This window comes from Hermetia illucens, chromosome 1 (assembly GCF_905115235.1).
Source record: "Hermetia illucens chromosome 1, iHerIll2.2.curated.20191125, whole genome shotgun sequence".
In the NCBI taxonomy this organism is placed as follows: Eukaryota; Metazoa; Arthropoda; class Insecta; order Diptera; family Stratiomyidae; genus Hermetia; species Hermetia illucens.
The window spans coordinates 18,647,688-18,667,460 of NC_051849.1; the positions used below are offsets into that span (position 1 = coordinate 18,647,688).

The following is a 19,773-nucleotide window of genomic DNA, read 5'->3' on the forward strand; positions in this document are numbered from 1 at the left end:
GTTAATCGGGTGTGGCAGACATCGAATCGATTTTCATAAGGTTTTATTTTACACAAAACCTTGCTAGAGATGAAGCAGTCTTTGTCTTCTCCAGTATATAATCTACTATAGGCACTCTTTGAAGCTCAAGTTGCTATTATTTCCGTCAGCTCCTGATTTTCCTAAGGTCCTAAGGTTACCTTCTGGTGCCCTTCCCTCTGAAAGGTATACTTTGACCATTTTCAACTTCGATTTGATAATGCCAATGGTTCCATTTAGATAAAAATCTACATCTTTTGGACACTTCGCAACTACAGCGACCCCAACGTCTTTTCCAAATAAGTCACCATTGTATCTTCCTTCGTTTATTATTTAAAAATGCTAATGGAATAACTGGTTCTAGTGACTTCAGAATTCCATCCAATCTCGGAACCTTATCATTTTCTCTGAAATTATTTTTAACAACGTTGTCTTAATCTGATTTTTGTTCATGTTTATTATTCATAATGGCTTCGTAGATACTAATGGGTCATATTTCACTCAGACCACAATTTCCGGAGATATTGTTTTTTGCTTGAAGTTCCTTGTGTTTTTAGCTGCAGTTTCTTATGATCTGAGTACCATTGACCTTTATTGAAATTTTCTCCTACAGAGAATCTCCGTCTGATGACCCTTGGCAAAACAGACAAGCAGCCTACCCTTAAGAAGCAAAATGTGTACAATTGACTGAATCAAACTACGCATAGAACTTATGGCTCTTCATTGCTATTTCCGAGAATACTCTCAATTATTACGGCAATCTTAATATTGCGACAGCCATTTATCAAATGTTTTACAATACCAGCTCGAAAATTAGAAATGAAAAGTTTTGGCCAATTCTAATTTATTAGAATTTTTAATTTCCAAGCGTTTTTGATAATGAGCAAAGTAGCCCTTGATCACATTTCAAAAGAGGTTCATAGCTCCCAGCTCCCTTTAGTTCCTACCAATTTCATGAGTCTTTCATCGTGTATTGTTCCACTCATTCATTACCTACCTGATCCAGAATTTTTAACAGTTCTGTCTTCGGCAAGAAGAGGGGATCTGGATTGGGGGTAACTTCAATGTCAGGTAGGGTTCGTAGTTTTAAACATCCAATCCACGTAGTTGCCTAAGCTGCAAATGGAGCTTTCCCAATGGAAAGAAGAGTTCTGGAAGAATTCCCGGCGAGTCACCATAAATACATCGCGTTTGAAATGCTTGGCGCTACCTCTTGGCCTTTGCCAGCCCGCTCTCTCTGGGCGTGGATTGTCGCGAAGATGAACATCGGGAGGTTCTTTGAAGTTCTTGGAACAGCTAGAGACGGGCTATAATATGCCTCCATGCTCCGGGAGGCACCCGGGAGTTGTGGTCAGCCGTCTAGATATTGGTGGACGGCGGTTATTGCTGCCTTCCGCCTTCTGCTATTCCGCCCTTTGGCACAATGTTTAAACAACCGGGAGGAGACATGCACCACAATAACAGGGTACAGATCAGCTAAAAGCAGACTCCGTAGTTCGCTGTTAACAGGAGCTAGTCAACGGGGTGTACGGGGACCACCGGCAAATCGAAGCCCTGCGGAAATCCTTTTCACTTAATATCGATATATTCTCTACGGACCCCCGCCGATGACTTTTCACTTTTCATTATTAAAGAGTTGGAAGAGACTGTCCTTTCGGTGGAAAATAAGGCGCCATACCCCGAAGTTATGTTTTGCCAGAAGTATATAAACTGGTGTTTCACACCGGAAGGTTACTGGACGTCACAGTTTAAGATCTGGGAGATCCACAGGGAATGTTATCATATGGATGCTGTTCATCGAGGTGGGACACCAATCGTTTATTTCGGCTCCGTAAGATTACGGATATGCTAGGTACATTCGAAAGTTAATTCCATGTGCCGGATTACTTCTCGTGGATATTGAGGCAATATCTAAGTTGAGCCAGAGGTAGATGGAGGTCATGTTGGAGGTAGCACAAGGGCTGCACCTCAGAGATGCATCTGACAATAGTATAGTATCTCAAAATGCCAGAAGAGTCACGCCTTGTGAATTATGCAGATGACGTTTCGACACTTTTTGATAGATGTAGTGTTGAATAGTCTCAAAGCTAACTTAGCATATTGATGCGACGGGTAAGCGAATATATGAAATCTTATGGTATCAGCTTTGACCAAAAACAGAATCTCGTCCCTGCATCCCGTGTCGACCGGCGAGTTGATTATAGAGTCAAAATCGACAAATAACTTGGATCGACGTCCGACTTGAATCAAAGCAACAGCGGAGAAGGCCATAGCAGGAGTTTCGGTCTTACGTCGGCTACCGGCAAACATTAGGGCTCCTTCCTTTAACAGAAAACGTCTTATGAGTACCACACAGTCCATTCTAATCCATTCCGCGGAGGTTTGGGCTGATGCCCTTGACAAGGAAATTGAGAATTCTGCGGGTGGTATTTGCCTGCTGCGCTGTCCCAGTACCGAGAGTGATTCCCGTTTTCCTCCTTGCTAAGGAACGCAAAATCATCCCCAAGCGAAGGAAGGGAAGTGGCTGCTCGTGAGGACCGGCAATATACACTGAGTAAGTGTAAACTCCCTTGGGAAAACAAATGAAGAGGGAAATAGTTAGCGCGGCTCATCGGCAAGCATAGTTAGATTCATAATAATTTCCCTACTTAGCTTCTAAGTGGGCATGGATGTTTTCCATGTTACCTGCACAAGATTGGAAGGGCATGATTCCCTGACTGCCCGTTCTGCTTGGGGTGGCGGACGACACCGGTCACATTTTTCTTTCTTGTGGCAGGTGGTGTGGGATCCGCTAGCAAATTTATATAAGTACAAAGGAGGGGGTTTTCTCCGGTCATAACTGTCAGATAGGTGCTGAAGAGCACTGATAGACAGAGCCGTATTGTGCATTATGTTCGGGTATTTATCCTCGCGAAGAACTCTGGACTCGACTGGCGGTGGGACGGGATTGCAGGAGATTCTTCAAACTAGCAATTTTCTTTCTCTTCTCCACTTCCTTTAGTTGGAGGAATTCCTTCCCTAAGGCGAGGGAATAGGAGGGCTAGCCCGAAATGTGTTAAACGGTTTCAAACTAGATCTGTGATGACGGGGAGGTGTTTAGTTGATAGTCTGACGGCTTACTTTCTTACTAAGAAATAGAGGGAGAGGATCCCCATCACGGTTATCAGTTAAATACTGATACAACCCCGCGACCTAATACCATATAGTAGTCACGTGGGGAGAGTGGATAGACGGTTTTAGTGGGTAAAAGTCCCCCATAATCGTATGACAGAAATCAGCAGTAGCTTTTGAAGTTTTCCACCTACCATAAAAGAAAAAGACACGAACAGACGGACAAATATTGAACCGATTTTAATAAGGTTTTGTAAACAAGATCTTAGAAATGATTAACTCACCAAATCGTGCCTGGTCGAATTAGATGCATTCTATTTTGTAGCTCTAATTAAAGTTATGCTTTGCAACTTAAGGAGTGCATATGTATATAGTGGGTTGGGGAAAAAGAAATGTCATATTTTGTCAATAGAAAGCGACACTTAAACATATCTTGTGTTATACTTATCGCATCGGGTCATACTATACGGCGATTGGAAGACGACAGCCTGTGCTACAAATGTTGTGATCGTACGTTTCAGTCTCAAGTTATAGCGCGTCAAAGATGGAGCCCACCAAGCAAGAAATTCGTTATATTTAACGTTTTTACTACCTGCGAGGTAAAAATGCAACGAAGACGCCGAAAAAAATTGTGTAGCTTATGGGCCCGATACTGTAACGATTCGCACAGCACAGTGTTGGTTCGATCGATTTCGTTCTGGTGTAGTGGATGTCGAAGATACACCCCGTACTGGTAGGCCAATCGTCGTAGAAACCGATAAAATCGTCGAAATCATCCAAGTAGACCGGCATGTGAGCATTTGCTCGATTGGCCAGGAACTGGGTAAGGACCATAAAACCGTTTGGGACCATTTGCAGAAGATTGGATTCCAAAAGAAGTTGGATGTTTGGGTGCCACACGAGTTGACGCAAAGAAATCTCTTGGACCGAATCAACGCCTGCAATACACTGCTGAAACGGAATGAATTCGACCCATTTTTGAAGCGGATGGTGACTGGTGATGAAAAGTGGATCACGTACAACAACCTCAAGCGAAAAAGATCGTGGTCGAAGCCTGGCGAGCCGGCCCAAACAATCACCGAGCCCGGATTGAGCTCGGATGGGATGTCCTATCGCCCCCACGGCATAGTCCGGACCTGGCACCAAATGATTATCATCTCTTCCGGTCCATACAAAATGCTCTTGGTGCTACTAAGTTGGCCTCAGAAGAGGCTTGCGAAAATTGGCTGAGTTTTTTGCAAATAAGGAGAGGGGGTTTTATAAGGGGAGGATAATGAAGTTGCCCTCTAAATGGCAACAAGTTTACGAACAAAACAGCACATATTTGACTTAAATCGGATAATTCTAAGTATGTTAAATAAAGCGTCAAATTTAGATCAGAAATACGACATTTCTTTTTCCCCAACTCAATATAGCAATATCTCATTTCCAAGTTAAGATCCATTTTCTGCTTTTTCTTTAGCCTTTGTCCCTTTCACTAGCGAAGTATTCTAGTTCTGATCAGTTGTGCCATTTTATTCTGTCATTTGCGACATTGCGGTAAATTTTAGAATTGAGACGTTGATTGATACGTCGACCACAAAGAACACCAGTTGTGGAACGACATCCCATCCAAGTTACGCTAATCCGTGAAGCAGTTTCATAACTCGGTTCTCCATTGGCTGATAGCATTGACCCGAGATATTTAGATCGCTCAGCTTTGGGCAGGCCACTGACAGTGATAGTGCCTTTTTCATGGGGATCGGTCGACAAAAATTGGAATTTCATTCAGATTCGCAGAACACAACATGACTACGAATTATATCAAGCGCAAATCCGCCAATCCTATTGACCAAAGCTTGGCCAGAGCTGAAAATATTTTTTTGTGAATTCTGGGGTCCTAAGTCCGCATCAACTTGATGTCGGACCGGACCAAATGGGAAGCAACTTACCAATGGGAAGCGCACTAACAGAGGCACGAAGCGGTTTTGATACACCCGCCACATTTCGAACTTTACTTTTCCAATCGTGGTAGAACAATTGAACCCAGCGTACGAGTTCTTCCGATACTAAGTGCTGTCATAAAGCATACCAGATGAGTTCATGTGGCATACGGTCAAACGCCTTCTCTAGATCCAGAAGTGCAATGTAAAAAGGGCGATGCTGCTCACGGTGTTTCTCCATGAGTAAGCGCGCAGCGTGTATTGCGTCAGTAGTTCCGCAGTTCTTGACAAATCCGGCTTGATTCACGGTTATTTCAACGATTTCGCGAATACGGTTGTCAAGAATGCGTTCAAAAATCTTCATGGTATGGGAAAGTAACCGGATCGGACGGTAATTTGAACATTCTGCTGGAATACCTTTCTTTTTCCATATTGGAACAGTGGTACTTTCTTGCCAGTCAGATGGTGTTCTTCCTTCTTGAATAATCCGATTAAATAATTCACTGAGCCATAGTGTTGGGTCCCAGCTGTTCGCTTTCCAGAACTCAGATGCGATGTCGTCGGGTCCTGTGGCTTTCCCCGAGTTCATTCGTTTTATTGCCTCCTCAACTTCAGTTGCGCTGACAGGTGGATCTGCTCCAAATGTCGGCAATGATTGTGGAAGTGAAGGATGACCAAATTCTTCAGTTGAAATCGCTCGAAGTATTCTCGCAATCTATCCGTTGCGGCTCGACGGTTGATCAGCAAAGTACCGTTCTTGTCATTAACCAACAGAAGTCTTCGATATCCTGTGTGCGTTCGTTACGGCTTTTAGCGAGTCGAGATCGCTCTCGCCATCCCGAGTGTCCAGTTCATCGTAAAGATTTTTGTAATGGTCCGCTCGAGTGACAGCTACTGCTTTCTTTGCTTCCCGGTTGGCATTCTTATAAATTTGCCAATTGGTCAGTGTTTTATCGTCGAGAAATTTGTGGTAGAGGCGTTTCTTTTCACGGACCTTCATTTCAACATCGTCATCCCAAAGCCAAGTATCTCGGTTAATGTATCGCTTACCTGGCTTGGTGAACCCGAGGGTTGCAGAGGCCGCTTTGTCGATCGTGTCTTTCATTTGGTTCCACGATTCTTCCACATTCGTAATGGTTGGCAATCGTATGAGTGAGACCGTTTCTTCTTTCTTCTCACGAAATCGCCACCATTTAATCTACGGCGGGCCAGTGTGTTCCTCACGCTGTTTTATCGGTGGCTTAATTTGCAGGACGGCAATCAACGGCCGATGTTGAGGTGCGTGGGTCTCATAGGGAACGACTTTGCAATCAGTGACAGTGGTAAAATATCGGCGTGTGTATGGTGCGTACGCGGTGAAGAAGTGAATAGTGCGATCAGTTGATATAATGGGGAGCTTCATCAGTTCGAATTCTTTAATGGCATCACGGAAACCGTTTGAGATGGTAATGCCAACACCATATTGAGTGCGTGGGCTACCAAAATAGAGAAGTTTGTAGCCATTTTTACCGCGTTCGCTTTCAATGTCGCAGCTTTTGTCACCCAACCATCGGGTTTCTTGCAGAGCGCAGATATCAATGCGCCTTTTCCGAAGGGCTCTTGCGAGGTCCTCGGTCTTTCTAGTTAGGATACCAACATTTAGCGTGCAGACATGTATTTGTTTTGTTCGGACTAACTTGCTTACGTTCTGACGCCGTCCATGCGTTAAAAACTGTTGCCCATTTCTCGACTGGATCGGGACCTGTCATCCCGCGTGTACTAAAGTGGACGCCCTAGTATTTTTCCGGGGCTTGTGACTCAATCCGATCATGTTGTTTCTAATGACGTTGGATGCATTTTCTTGGTCGGCCTGTCGCCGTTTCTCACTACTGCATTACGCTTCTGACCACTTAAATAACGCCCTGCGCCATTAAGATTCAGTTCAATGTTTCACTTTATTGTTATGCATAAACATAATATGGAAAACAATAAATCTGAGGCGGGAATTCACTTACTAGTAATATAGTTAGGTAATAGGTTCAAGTGTTCCATATTTAATCAGTTCTCATTACGTCAATCCGTAATTTACAGAATTTTATTCAAAGCGATGTTGATATTCTCTCTTCTACGTAGGATTTTCATATTTCACTTTTTTGTAGTTTGATATGACAAAGGATTTCATAAAAACTGCCCAGTATGGCTCAGAATACGCATAATAATGATGTGCTTTGTCTGAGCAGAATGATTTATGAATTATGATGAATTCAATTAAGTATGGACACCAATTTTATCAGTTTTTTCCACAAGAACAATTAAATTCTTATCAACTGAAAATAGCACAAAGTCAGCCCCAAAGCTCATGTCTGACATTTGAGGGCTATCTAGGTTCCATGTAAAGCAATTTGGCTTTATCGCCGTTTTAAATCAATCGCGCCAGTAAATTCTTGTATATTATAATTAGCCACCGTTTGGTCAATTCTTTGTAATTGCTATGAGATTACGGGATTGACGTGGACACGTCGTCATTAATTGAATTATGCTCAGCAAAAATGGCACCCTATATGCTCCCCTGTGATTACCAGTGATTGGATCGCTGTTGGAGCGATATTCCGAGGTTGTTGCATTACTTTTACTCTGACCGTTGTTATTAAATAGAATCAAATGTAATTGACCCCAATTAGCGATATTTGATTCGAAAATAAATTATGTAGCGAAGACGGCAATAACAATGTTGGAGGTTCGCGTTAATTGTGCTCCAATCCTGCAGACATTGTTTGTCGTGATTTGTTGATGAAATCAATTCTGGGAGCCAGGGAGGGGAGGAATTTTAAATTTTGCAGAATCATTCAATCTTAAAAGCGACTGTTTGTAGGTTGACACGTCGATTTGCATTTTGTTTGTTACAGACAAACAGCACTTCCAGCTCGCACATAATCTCATGTAAAATTCACATCAGTTCTCAAGTAATTGCTGCAATTGACTTTGAAAATTCTAGCCTCGATGTCAGGAATTCACTTTATCAGAAATTACGTCCGTATCATGTTCGATTCGGGTGGAATCATTCACGTGGGCGGAGATTGTATATTATTTTGCCTCATTTCACTGTATCTATGTCTACACCATCCTTCGACGGCAATAATTCAATATTGATAAGCCTGAATAATTACGATGATCAAGGTTAAGGTTTATTTTTTTGCACATAATCAACAGTGTCTCATAATCTTTTTCGATTTTTAGTACTTTCATATGGACTTTGACATTATACAATAAATAGTTTACGTAAAAGCTCATACGGTAATCATAGAAATCTTTTCTTTCACTAAAGAGATTACTTAATGAATGTGTACTTTTGTATATGCTCGTACAAGCACATGTGCTTACGAGTGAATATAAGGTGAATACTTGAGTCATCGGACACGTTGCGTTAATTGGAAAAATCAGCTGCAATATGTTGATAATATCGAACCAGGTTACTAAACCCATGTCTTGAAGATAAGAATTGACGATGGCCTGGAAGTGGCAAGGACGTATTTATTCCAAGTTTTCACCCATTCTATCCACACACAGTATCTCATCTAACATTGGAAACACAAAAAAAAATTGTGAAAACATACCTTTATCTCTCAGAATAGTCTAGATATCCATTTCCTTATAATTTCATAGGGAGACACATCGAACTCTTCAAAATAGTCATCAATCACAGAATTCTCTTTTCCATCGCTAACAAATCTTTTACCTCCGAACTAAAGCTTTCAGTACCGGAAGGTCGTGGTTCAAATTTCACCGGTGATAGACTTATTTGTATCGTGATTGTATATTGGATAGCAGTCGACTCAGCGGTGAATGGGTATCTGAGTCAAATCAAGAACGAGCGTAATACTTCCTACAGGGGCTTGAATGTAATGCTCTGACACGCTTCAAGCCCCAGATCCCCAACTTAGAAATATGGACTAACGGTTTCGTCCAGGGGGCAGAGGTAACTCATTAGACGCTGCCTCACCTCTGCCCTGGGAGCAACGTGATCGTAAGTGGCAACAGATGGAAAACGCTATTTTATATATTCACAAAGACACCACAAGAGTGCGAATTATATCCAAGTGAAACCGGCAACAGTTTGAGCCTGAGCTAGGTTAAAGCTAAATTATTGTTCAGGATAGTGAGGGATCCTAAGTCCACATCCACTTGATGTTGAACCGGACGAAACCGTTAGTCCATATTTTTAAATGCTTGGGTGCCATGCCCCAAACGAGGGATCGTGGACCAAAAAACGTGAGAGCAAGTTGCTCTCCATTGGTCCGGTCCAACATCAAGTGGATGTGGACTTAGGATCCCTCTTAATTCACGGCAGGAGATACACGTCATTTATTCCGATTTATATAAAGCCATTGATTCCTATATTCTCCAAATCGACTAGTCTTAACTTCCTCTCTCCAATTATCATATGGCTCACTTCCTACCTTTCTAACTGATCCTGTAAAATTGCCTTTCATGATTACTGATTTCCTTCCTTCTCCCGTTTGTAATGACTTAAGGAATTGGGTGATGGCCAAAAGATCATTCCGGTTGGCCTGAACCGACCTAGACGAGAGCACTATCCCAAAAACCATAAATGTTGGCGAAATTGACCGTGAAAGTTCGTCCGCAAATGCTGAAGCTCCACTAAAGTGACCCTTCAACATGCACTCGCGAATCTCTTTTGAATATTTCAGTCCATCACGTGTCATTGTACAGAACTTTACGTGTCCTTAAACGGATGCGTATAAGGGCAATATCTATGGTAAAAAAAGAAGACGAGGCAGACCCTGCCTAGGATGGAGCGGTGGCGTAGGTCAGGACGCTAGACTGCTTTTAGAGATATCGGATTGGTGGACCTCGGCGCAAAACCGGGTTGCCTGGAGTTCCTTATTAAGGCAGGCCTAAACCGAATACCGGTTGTTGCGCCGTTGTTGATGATGGTAATTCAGTGATCGTCACGAACCGCATTTTCAACTTTTTCCAGAAGTTCGCCAATTACAGTTGGAAGTTATTTTTAAACTCAAGTCAAGTGTATGATTTATAACTCCATAACCATAAATAGTTTTAACCTGATTAAAAATCTCTACTCGAGCTTTTCCTTTCACAACTAGGTAGCGGATTTTTGGTAAAAGATGCTGCTGGGCCAGTAGTTTTCAATTTACTAACGTCAGTCTTGCTAATATCTAAAAAAAAAACATTTCCATTGAAAAACTTATTGCACTTACTTTCTGGACGTGTTTCGCAATTGGCTCTTTTATTAATATGTTTTTTTTTTTGTATTAAAATTTAGAGGTCTAAAAATTAAAATGTCGATTTTTGGGGTATTCCCCTAGGCTCTACAAAATTATGTCATCAGTATTGCAAAAACCTGGTATTAAACGTCGAGTTGCCCGAAGGATACTCCATTGTTCGTTGCAATAGAGACCTGCTTGCACCACATAAGCCCAATTGCGGAAGTTTCCTAATTGTATTTAAATATCCTTTCCACTTACTTACCCATCCCGTCTGCATAAAATGTTTTGGTAATTTGTTTGAATATCTAATTCAAAAGTTTCCGCCCTTTTCTTTTTTCGTCTGGAGCAATTAGGTAGCTTACCTTATCAGTTCTTTTCATAACCGTTTCCTTTCCCCTCTGTGTCCCGTGAGTTGGGGCTTAAGAATACACTTAAAATCATCCCTGCTTGTCGCAAGAGGCGTCTGAAAGGGGTAAAAATTTGTGGGCTAGTAATCTGCAAATTTTGAAACTCTACTGCTACCGAAACATCAACACTGCCGCGAATAGGGATTGACCTCACGACAACGACTTTTGGCTATCGAAAACGGACTATGAATTGTTTTTGGACGCACGCTCTTCGACAACGGTAGCGAGAGTCCTCAGAATGTGCTCTTGTACTCTGGAAAGCAAAGTGGTAGCAGATGCGTCGGGTTGTTTCTAAAGGCTACCGCAAGGCGCGATCTCTTGATCTGGAAGCCGGTTTCTGACAAACTTCTAATTGCTAGAATCCGATCCAGTTTAAGGTGCATCACAATTGTACAATGCTACGCACTAACGGAAATTTCCGATATAGTGGAGAAGAATGCTTTCTATAAGCAATTAAACGCACTTTGGGGTAGGGTTCCTAAAGGTGACATTGTGATCGTGATGAATGATCTGAATGCCAAGGTGGGATCTGACAACACCTTGCTCGGACTTGCGATAGGGAAACACGGTCAACAATAATAGTGGAAGGTTCGTGGATTTCTGGAATTTCCAACGCACATTGGTACAGCGCCTGCCTCTTTATCATCGGAGTTCGCTGGTTTTATACTATTTCAAACGAAGAACTTGGTCGGCACACAAGCTTGGCACTAGTACGCGATGTTATCGGAAGACGGAAGTGGCAGTGGATAGGTCACACAGGCGACATTTGTATATGCATTGCTATGCACTAATGGACATTTTCGATATAGAGGAGAAGAATGCTTTTTATGAGTAATTAAAAGCGGTTCAGACGAGGCTTTCTGAAGGTGACATTGTGATCGTGACAACAATTTGCTGTGGTATGAAGTCATGGTTTTGGTGCCCGTAACAATAACTGAAAGGTTTGTAGACTTTTGCAACTTTCACCGTAATTATCAGGGACACATTGTTTGAGTACATTCTTAACTTATCATTACAAGAGAGCAGCTGAAGAAGTAGAAGAAGCCCTTCACCATTCTGAATCGTTTAACAGATTGACATCTCGTGGATGATATGGTAGGTCATCCTAACATAAAGATTTGCATTGCTCCCTCCAAACAGAATTGAAATCGATAGAAACAAAGCCGCTAGCCAGAACAATCTAATCGAATTCTGAGAATTGTTTTTGCATTTCGTTATAGTTACTACTTCCACTTGTTCGTAGATACTATGAATTTCGATGGCAGAAGGGGATGATCTTTAGGAAGGGCGATAATATGAGGGGTGCTTCTGTGCTTCCTAAGGTCGCAAAGAGAATAGCTAAAATTATCTTTCAACTCATCAAAGAACATCTGGAAAGCTAGGTCGACAAAAAAGCAGGTTGATCTCCTGTCTGGATTCTCCTGCACTGACGAAGTGGGGCGAAGTGGAGGCTTTCAATTTGACATCTTTTCCCAAACAATTTGACTGCGCTGATAAGATCTGCTTGTTCTCTTATCGAGTCATGGACTTTTTGAGGAGTAAACAGAATCAGACTGAAGATAAATACCAAAATACCCCGAGGTTCTCAGTCTGATAATTATCGTATTCTTCTGATCTGTTTTAATGGCCAGAATATTGAAGTCGTCGAACAATTTGCTTATATGCACCGAACCTGCTGTTGCTCGTCTTCACAGCGCTAAATCTTCCTTCACTGTTTTGCCCAAAATTTGGATCTGGATCTGCAAATGTGTAGGAGTTGGGCATCATCAACTCTTCTTTTCTCTTTGTTGCCCTTGCGGTGAAAAGCAATCTTCTCTCGTGCTTCCAAAATGTCTGGATTTATCTTGTGCTCACTTGCTGACTTCACCCCAGTCCAACCCATTCTAAAACGATAGAAGTATTTTTGGATATTGAAGCGTAATTCACTGTTGTAAACGAAAGGGCAGACCCCAAAGAATAGAACCTAGCTCCAGCTTTAATATGGTTGAACTGAAATCTTTATCAACGTTTAAAAATTCCCTGAAAGCATTTCGTATTGATGACTTTCTAATTACTACTTGAGAATATATTGTTTCTCAACTTCAAACTTAGCTTGACAATGTTGGCACTTTCAATTGTAGTAATTTGTTTTTGAGACGTTTCGGTGGAGATTCTAAATCTTGAAACATCGTTGAGGAACTCTATAGAGTATTTTTCCAGAAATGCAGCACGAGATCCATTATAGAAGAAGTCAGTTTGTCTATCTCTGAAAGGAAAATTGTGCCTTCGATTGTCATCACTCCTTTGATTGTCATCTGACTTATAGGTTCTTCTTTAATAGTTCGACATATTAGATTGGTCTAGACTTCCAGAATCTACTACTAGTGAAGAAATTGTCGTTTTCATACTTAGCATAAGGAGCTATTCTAAAATTGAATCTACTTTTAATCGTACTCGTCACCCAAAATGCTCGAAGTTGAAGATCGAAAGTTCAGCTGGTGAATGCTTCACGCTACAATGTTGCAAAATGGGTTCCATAAATCTTTTTTTAATGACTAAGCACTTGAATTTATCAATCGAAAAATGTTCCTTCCCAGTAATGAACATTTGCTTAAGGATATGGCAAGATAGCGCGTCTATCTTATCGAAAAAATTTCGAATGTCAAATAATCTAGGTATTTTTAAGGCATGTGCCGAATCATATCTTTCTAAACTCTTAATTTAATCTTTTTTTGTTGGTACATACTACAATTTGGGTTGGCTTTTGGTATTTAGTATCTGAAATTTGTATTTTATTAGATTCGATACTATCTGGCAGCTAAATCTACTAGAGTCTGCAGTTTTTAGTTCACATATAGTTTAACCATTTCAGAATTCAAAAAAAGCAAAACTTCTGTTTGGTTTGTTGAACTATGGATTTTACCCTCGCTAAAATATCAGAAATTGTATACCTATACGGAAGTGTAAAATTCATAAAAACATCTCCACTCGCTTTTGAGCTGGGTAATATGACAGTTGGTTTCCCCATGTCTTCACTTGATTCATTCCCTAATGTTAGTAATAAAGTTATACGTCTAGCGACCCATCAAATCTTCGAATTGGGCCTTACTGCATTCCAGAAACATATATTTTAGTGGTGGTCCTTCAATTCAGCTTCAGCTGCCGCAGTTGAATGCATGCTGCGTTCTCCTTCATATATCTCGCAGTATCTCTTCGATAACTTGGGATATCTCGCATTCGATGGACTACTATTTTAATAATAATAACTGTGGCGAGACAATCCGATTGAACCTGGGCCTTGAAGTATATTAAAGCACTTCGTTCAAGACCATAACGGAACCTTATAGAATGATAGTACCCTGTAGGAGGCAATGTGTTCAGCTCGTAATTATTACCCTGATTTGGCTCAGATACTCATTCACAACATTATGTTATGAAACCCCCGAGCTATCACGACCCTACTTTCCTTTCGTTTTCAAGATTTTGTGTAAAACAAGATCTTATAAGAATCGAATCGACTCGATGTCTTTCTATCCGTCTGTCTGTCTGTCTATCACACCCATTTTACTCGAAAACTGCAAAACCAATTGTTACGTTGGCGAGAAGTTGTGGTCTGTGAATTCCTTTACATACAACGGGTAACATCATTTTGTATTGGGTTTAAGGGGGGGGGGGGATGAAGTGAACAAGTGGTTCCCGAAATATCGGAATTTGCAAGAATAAATATCCACACCAACGAAAAAGAAACAACAAGTTTTTTATTATTTCAGATATTGAGAACAGTTTTGTCATCTTTCTGTCAATTTGTGGATACCTTGCAACTAAAAGCGTTCGTCTCTTGAAGCGAACCATGCATCGAGCCATTTTTTGACTTCGTCGGTAGAACCGAAGTGTTGCTTAGCAAGCGCGTGTCCCATTGATATAAACAAGTGGAAGTCAGAAGGCACTAAGTCTGTTGAGTAGGGCGAGTGAGATAGGTAATCCCAGTGAAGTGCAGCACTGGTTTTGATGTGTGTGCTCATCATGCTGAAAACTTATCATTTTGTGCCTGGTGTCCCATTTTCGTTGCTTTTCAAACAACGCATTATTCAAATTGAAGTTCATAATAGACCCCATCCTTGTGACCCCACCAAACTCAACAACTCATTGTCTTTTACAATCAATGCTTGCTCGGGGTATTACTAGAAATTAAAACTCAACACCGTGTCCATCACTAGTAGTAGTTTTTATTCGCCATATATCGATATATAATAGATGTTCGCCTGGATGGACCAATAATGTTTTTCGCTTAAGATTCTCGAAGTAGATCCATTTTTCTTTAACCAAACAAGATTCGATGAAAAAAAACATTTTCTTTCGTGCATTTTGAGAAGAATTTCACAAGTGGTTTTTCAGTTTTCTTGTTGTCTTTCGCTCAATTCATGTGGTACCCATTTTCCGCACTTTTCAATTTTTCCCATGGTTTTCAAACGTAAGAAAATGCCCGCTTGTGTCACATTTAATTGTTTTGCGAGTTGTTTTTGAGTTTGATTGTCATCATTATCGAGCAATGCAGTTCCGGATTTTCAAACTTTTCCGGTGGTCTTCGTTTCTCAAATCGAAATTATCCCTTTTGAATCGTCGGAACCACTCTTGGCGTTGCATTTGGAATAGAGTATGCTTGCCGCATCCCCCAACCAATAAACCATGTCTTTCAACAGCACTTCTCTTCAAATGAAAGAAGGTTCTTAAAGATTCCCGCAAAATCACATTTTCTGGTGGTGGATTTGACATTTGCAAAGCGATGAAAAACTATATTGTCATATGAAATCTCAAACGTTTGGTAGTATCTATTTTTGACAGATGTCAAAACAATTAAAAATAACTGATAGACTATTACGGTATCTGTGTATGAATAATTATGGCCATCCAAGAAAGGGAGGATGGAGACCGGAAACCAGCCTGCTCTATCGATCAAGCTTTCAAGATATCCTTTGATGCGCTACAGGATTATTTTAACTATTGTCTTTACGATAGCAGGGAGTACGCAGATACCCCTCCAATTGTCACACTTAAAACAGGCGCCCTTCTTTGTGATCTTAACGATCATCTCTTTATTCCACTCTCTGGGAAAGGTCTCGGATTCCCAATATTTCTGTACGAGTGGAAGCGTCAGCTCAGCAGTAACCAAAGACTTAGCGATTAATAACTCCGCGGGGAGGTCGTCACGCCTAGCGGCTTTCTTCTGCTCGAATGCATTGGTGACCGAAATGATTTCTTTTTTGTTTGGAGGAACAGTCCGTATCCTCATGCTACGCTGACGAGTCATTTCATTCACAAGAGGAGGAGGTGCAATGTTCTTTCCGCCTCTTCAGTTCTTGATCGTTGACATCCTTCATAGATTTGCGACCACATGTAAGCTCTTTCGTGTTGCGTTATATATTCCTGAAATCATTGCGATCTGCGGCACCCTTCGCTTCCGTGACCAGCGCAATAGCAAATTCTTTCTTCTCACGGCGCTGAATTTCTCAGGATTTCGCTTACTATCGGAGTTCGACCGCGCCACGCCCGCCACCGCTCATCGATCCGCTTCCACGATTCCGCAGTCAGCCAGATCTTATGACGCCCCTTCGGGACGTGGCCGACTACCTGTGCAGCACCCGAGAATAGAGCACCTTTGATGGCGGCCCATCGATATTCTCAGGCGGGTTACTGATTATACCTGCCGTTCGATCAGCAAGATAGCTCTCTCACTATCGAGCGATAGTCGGATCATACAAGCGGTCAATGTTGAACTTTGGGGGTCGCAGCTCTCCAACCCTGTGAGATGTAGCGGACGTAATACGCAAGCGAACGTAAGTAGAGATTTCGCTGGGCTTAATCCCACGGTATTGTTAAGACACGGATTGATTTTGTAAACAGAAAAAAAGCCCCGCTGAGACAAGCACAACGGCACCGGTCAAGTACCAGTGGATCAGTGGATGCAAGACCTACCTAAATCTCTACCGAACTATGGAGTACGGCACCTACGTTGCAACGCAACACCACATTTGGGGCCCGAAGGTCTCTGTTTCCTTGAACGCAACTACAATCCCCATGAAGCTCCCACGAGGGGACCGAACACAACAACCGAGCGAAACTCACATGAAACAGGAGTTCTTCTGGAACATATAAATTTAGAGGCTATCCCGGTTCCCATGTCACCAGTATACCCCTGGTAAGGTTTCGTGACCTACTGCCACTTCAGATGAGTCTCCGCGCAGACTCGGGTCTGATCGCCCTAATTATGCCTTTGGAGCATTCGCCTATTGCATCACGGCCAGCAAATCAATGTGATACAGCATCTCCCGGTGCCACCACTATGGAGGTTCCCTCGCTCATTTGGTTTTGATTTGGCCGACAGAGTTGCCTTACCGCCACCTCTGAGCACCAAGAGAACGTAGGCGACCATCAGATGGTAATCCCTTTCGAGGCCGATGTTAGCGCCTTTCTTGTTATGCAGAACCAGCAGACAACTCCTAAATGCTGATTACGAAGTGATCGATATGATTGCTCGTATGGCGTCGATCAGTTGAGACCCAAGTGACCTGTAGGCCCTGTGTTCCAACAATGAGCCACCAATGACGATGCGGTGAAATTGCAGAACTCCGCGAATCTCCTACCGTTACCGTTACGGTTGCGTAAGTGTCTGAAAGTAATTAGCACCGCCACGAATCTTATGAACGATACAATTTTCAATTTTTTTAATGCTAAGATATACGTAATAAGAAATAGTTTTTATCTAACTGAATTGTTTTTACTTTTCAGTGTATGTTTACACACAAGATGTCGATTTGGAACAAATTAAATCACAAATACCACAGCTACCTGGTAATATAAGCATTCCAGAGGAGTTTGCCAATTTCACAGTCGATGATTTCAAGAGCGTGATAAAAAGTAAATGCTCCAAACAAAGCGGAGATGAAGCTTATGAAAACTTAGAGGTAATTTCACTTTTGTTTGTAAAATATGCTCATTTTCATTGCATGAAACCGTTCTTATCTTGCAGAAAGAGCTACCAAATGTTATGACATGTGTTTCTGAAATAATAAACACAACTGCAATGCAAGAAGAGATTAAAGAGGCGAGTCCAAAGGGTGAACTGGACGTGGTGTTCAATAAGTAGGTGGCGATATTTATTTGATTGATTTTCATTGTTTGCAATTTTCTTTCTCTGAATGTTCCAGATATTGCCGAAAACGCCCGTTGTTAATTCAATGCATTGAAAACTTAAGAGGAAAGATTGAACCATGTCTCGATGAGGAGGAGGTCGTCTACTCCAATATCACAATGCGAATCGTTTCGAGTTTGCTGAATTTCATTTGCCACAAAGATGGGGATCAAATCGCTTGTAAGTGCCTCAAATTGGTGGCAACCCGTCAAGAGTGATCAATATGAATTTCTTTGTTAGTATTCATTGCCGAGAAGGGACCTGAATGCTTTGAACAAAGCAAAGAAGATATCACCAAATGTGTTAACTCAACGTTCTCAAAATACGTGCCTAAAGATGGGTTCAATGACATTTCGCAGCTCCCCCGATTGGTTGTTGGAGTTGAGCAATGCCGGTGAGTAATAGCATCTGTTTTAAGTTCATACGAACCTTGTCGTTATCAGCAGTCAATAAAACTGTCTTTGATTAAAATTGAAGCAGTTTAGAGACAAAATAATTAGAAATGCATGTAGCATGGAAGCAATGTGACCGTTGCTTCCCCTCGATAATATACACATGAACTGTGATGTAAGACGCGATAAGATCTGCTGTTGCAGCTCCCAAATCATTCGAAAGCAGAGTGATAATCCAATGCCTAATTTCAAATTCAAAGTCGAAAGTCTTTCACTGAATATGATTTCGTATACAATAGACTAGCCTTGTAGGTCTCAATAAATTCATTTCCAAACACAAATTCTCCTCTACAACTCCATTTACGTAAGATCGTCAAAACACCCGTGAACATTGAACTTATTTACACTCATCGATTACAATCTTATTTTCACAGTGATTTGAACGAATTCCAAGATTGTGTCGTCCGAACATTGGAAAAATGCGAGGAAATCACTCCAGCCAACATTGTAGAGTCAATGTTCCGATTCATACGTAATGAAACAACTTGCGCTGACTCGAAAACGGTGAGCTGAACCCTCCTCTCAAATGTCGTCGTTAATAATAATTGAATTCCTCCTTGTCATTTGCAGAGCCCTTTGAAGTCGAGTTCTTCGACTCTGCAGCCAGCCATCCTCGGCTTCCTTGGTATCACGGCATTAGTGCGACTAGTGTACACGTTTTGAAACAATCGAATGAATCTATTTACATTGAGAATCAGCCATTAGTTAGTAAGCGGTTAAAGTCTTTGTTCGTATACTTCTGTCTCCCCCATAATCATTAACATTAGTTTTGCTGTGCATTTTTCTACTACATATTTCAAATGTGTAAATATGTGACGACAGTAGGGACTATTGCCGATACACGATGCATTATCATAGTTCTCGCCATTAGGAATGTATGAGAGGTACTCGTGAGAAAATGATATACAGTAATAGAACTTTTGATATAATGCAAAAATCAATAGATATTCTAGCAATTAGTGTATATTCACGTTAGGAATAAGGGCACAATGTTATAAAATGAATTTATATCTGAAAGAAAGGAAACTAAAAGACTTGTCTATATTCATACGCTATCAATTGGTTCCTTTATGGTAAAGTGCTGATGTATGAATTGTTTATATATTGTACTTGTTTATCTATTTTTAGAAATGGAGCATTTGCACAGTTAATAAAATCGTTGTATGAATATCTTGTGTTTGAATGAGTTTAGTTGTTACATGTTCTTGGGGCGGTCAGCAGCGGTAGGTAGGTATCAGTGCCCGCTCCGAGGAACCCAATTAGCGCAGTGGTCCGTCATTTTGATGTCACAAACTTCCTAAGACAATGACGGCTATTCGAATTACAAGAGAAGGAGAGTCCAGCCAGCTCAGATCTTCAAAGCCAGCCCGTAGCATTCACAAAGGGTAGCAGTTCCCCCGCACTGCCACTAGAGGTCTCTTGAAGGTGTTTAGGTGTCGTACGCAACCTGGCTCTAGATAGAGCTTG

At 41.4% G+C, this 19,773-nt stretch overlaps 1 protein-coding gene across 1 annotated transcript in view; it reads left to right on the top strand.

Moving 5' to 3' along the window:
• The window catches only part of LOC119661524 (27 kDa hemolymph glycoprotein-like), a 31,900-nt gene extending 12,426 nt beyond the window's left edge, over positions 1 to 19,474 (top strand). Inside the window, exons 2-7 of the mRNA XM_038070900.1 lie at positions 17,452 to 17,627; positions 17,693 to 17,805; positions 17,871 to 18,034; positions 18,095 to 18,248; positions 18,681 to 18,810; positions 18,877 to 19,474. Coding sequence (XP_037926828.1) covers positions 17,452 to 17,627; positions 17,693 to 17,805; positions 17,871 to 18,034; positions 18,095 to 18,248; positions 18,681 to 18,810; positions 18,877 to 18,969 — 830 coding nt within the window. The 3' untranslated portion in view covers positions 18,970 to 19,474. The remainder of the gene's footprint in view (positions 1 to 17,451; positions 17,628 to 17,692; positions 17,806 to 17,870; positions 18,035 to 18,094; positions 18,249 to 18,680; positions 18,811 to 18,876) is intronic.
• The last annotated feature ends 299 nt before the right edge of the window (positions 19,475 to 19,773 follow it).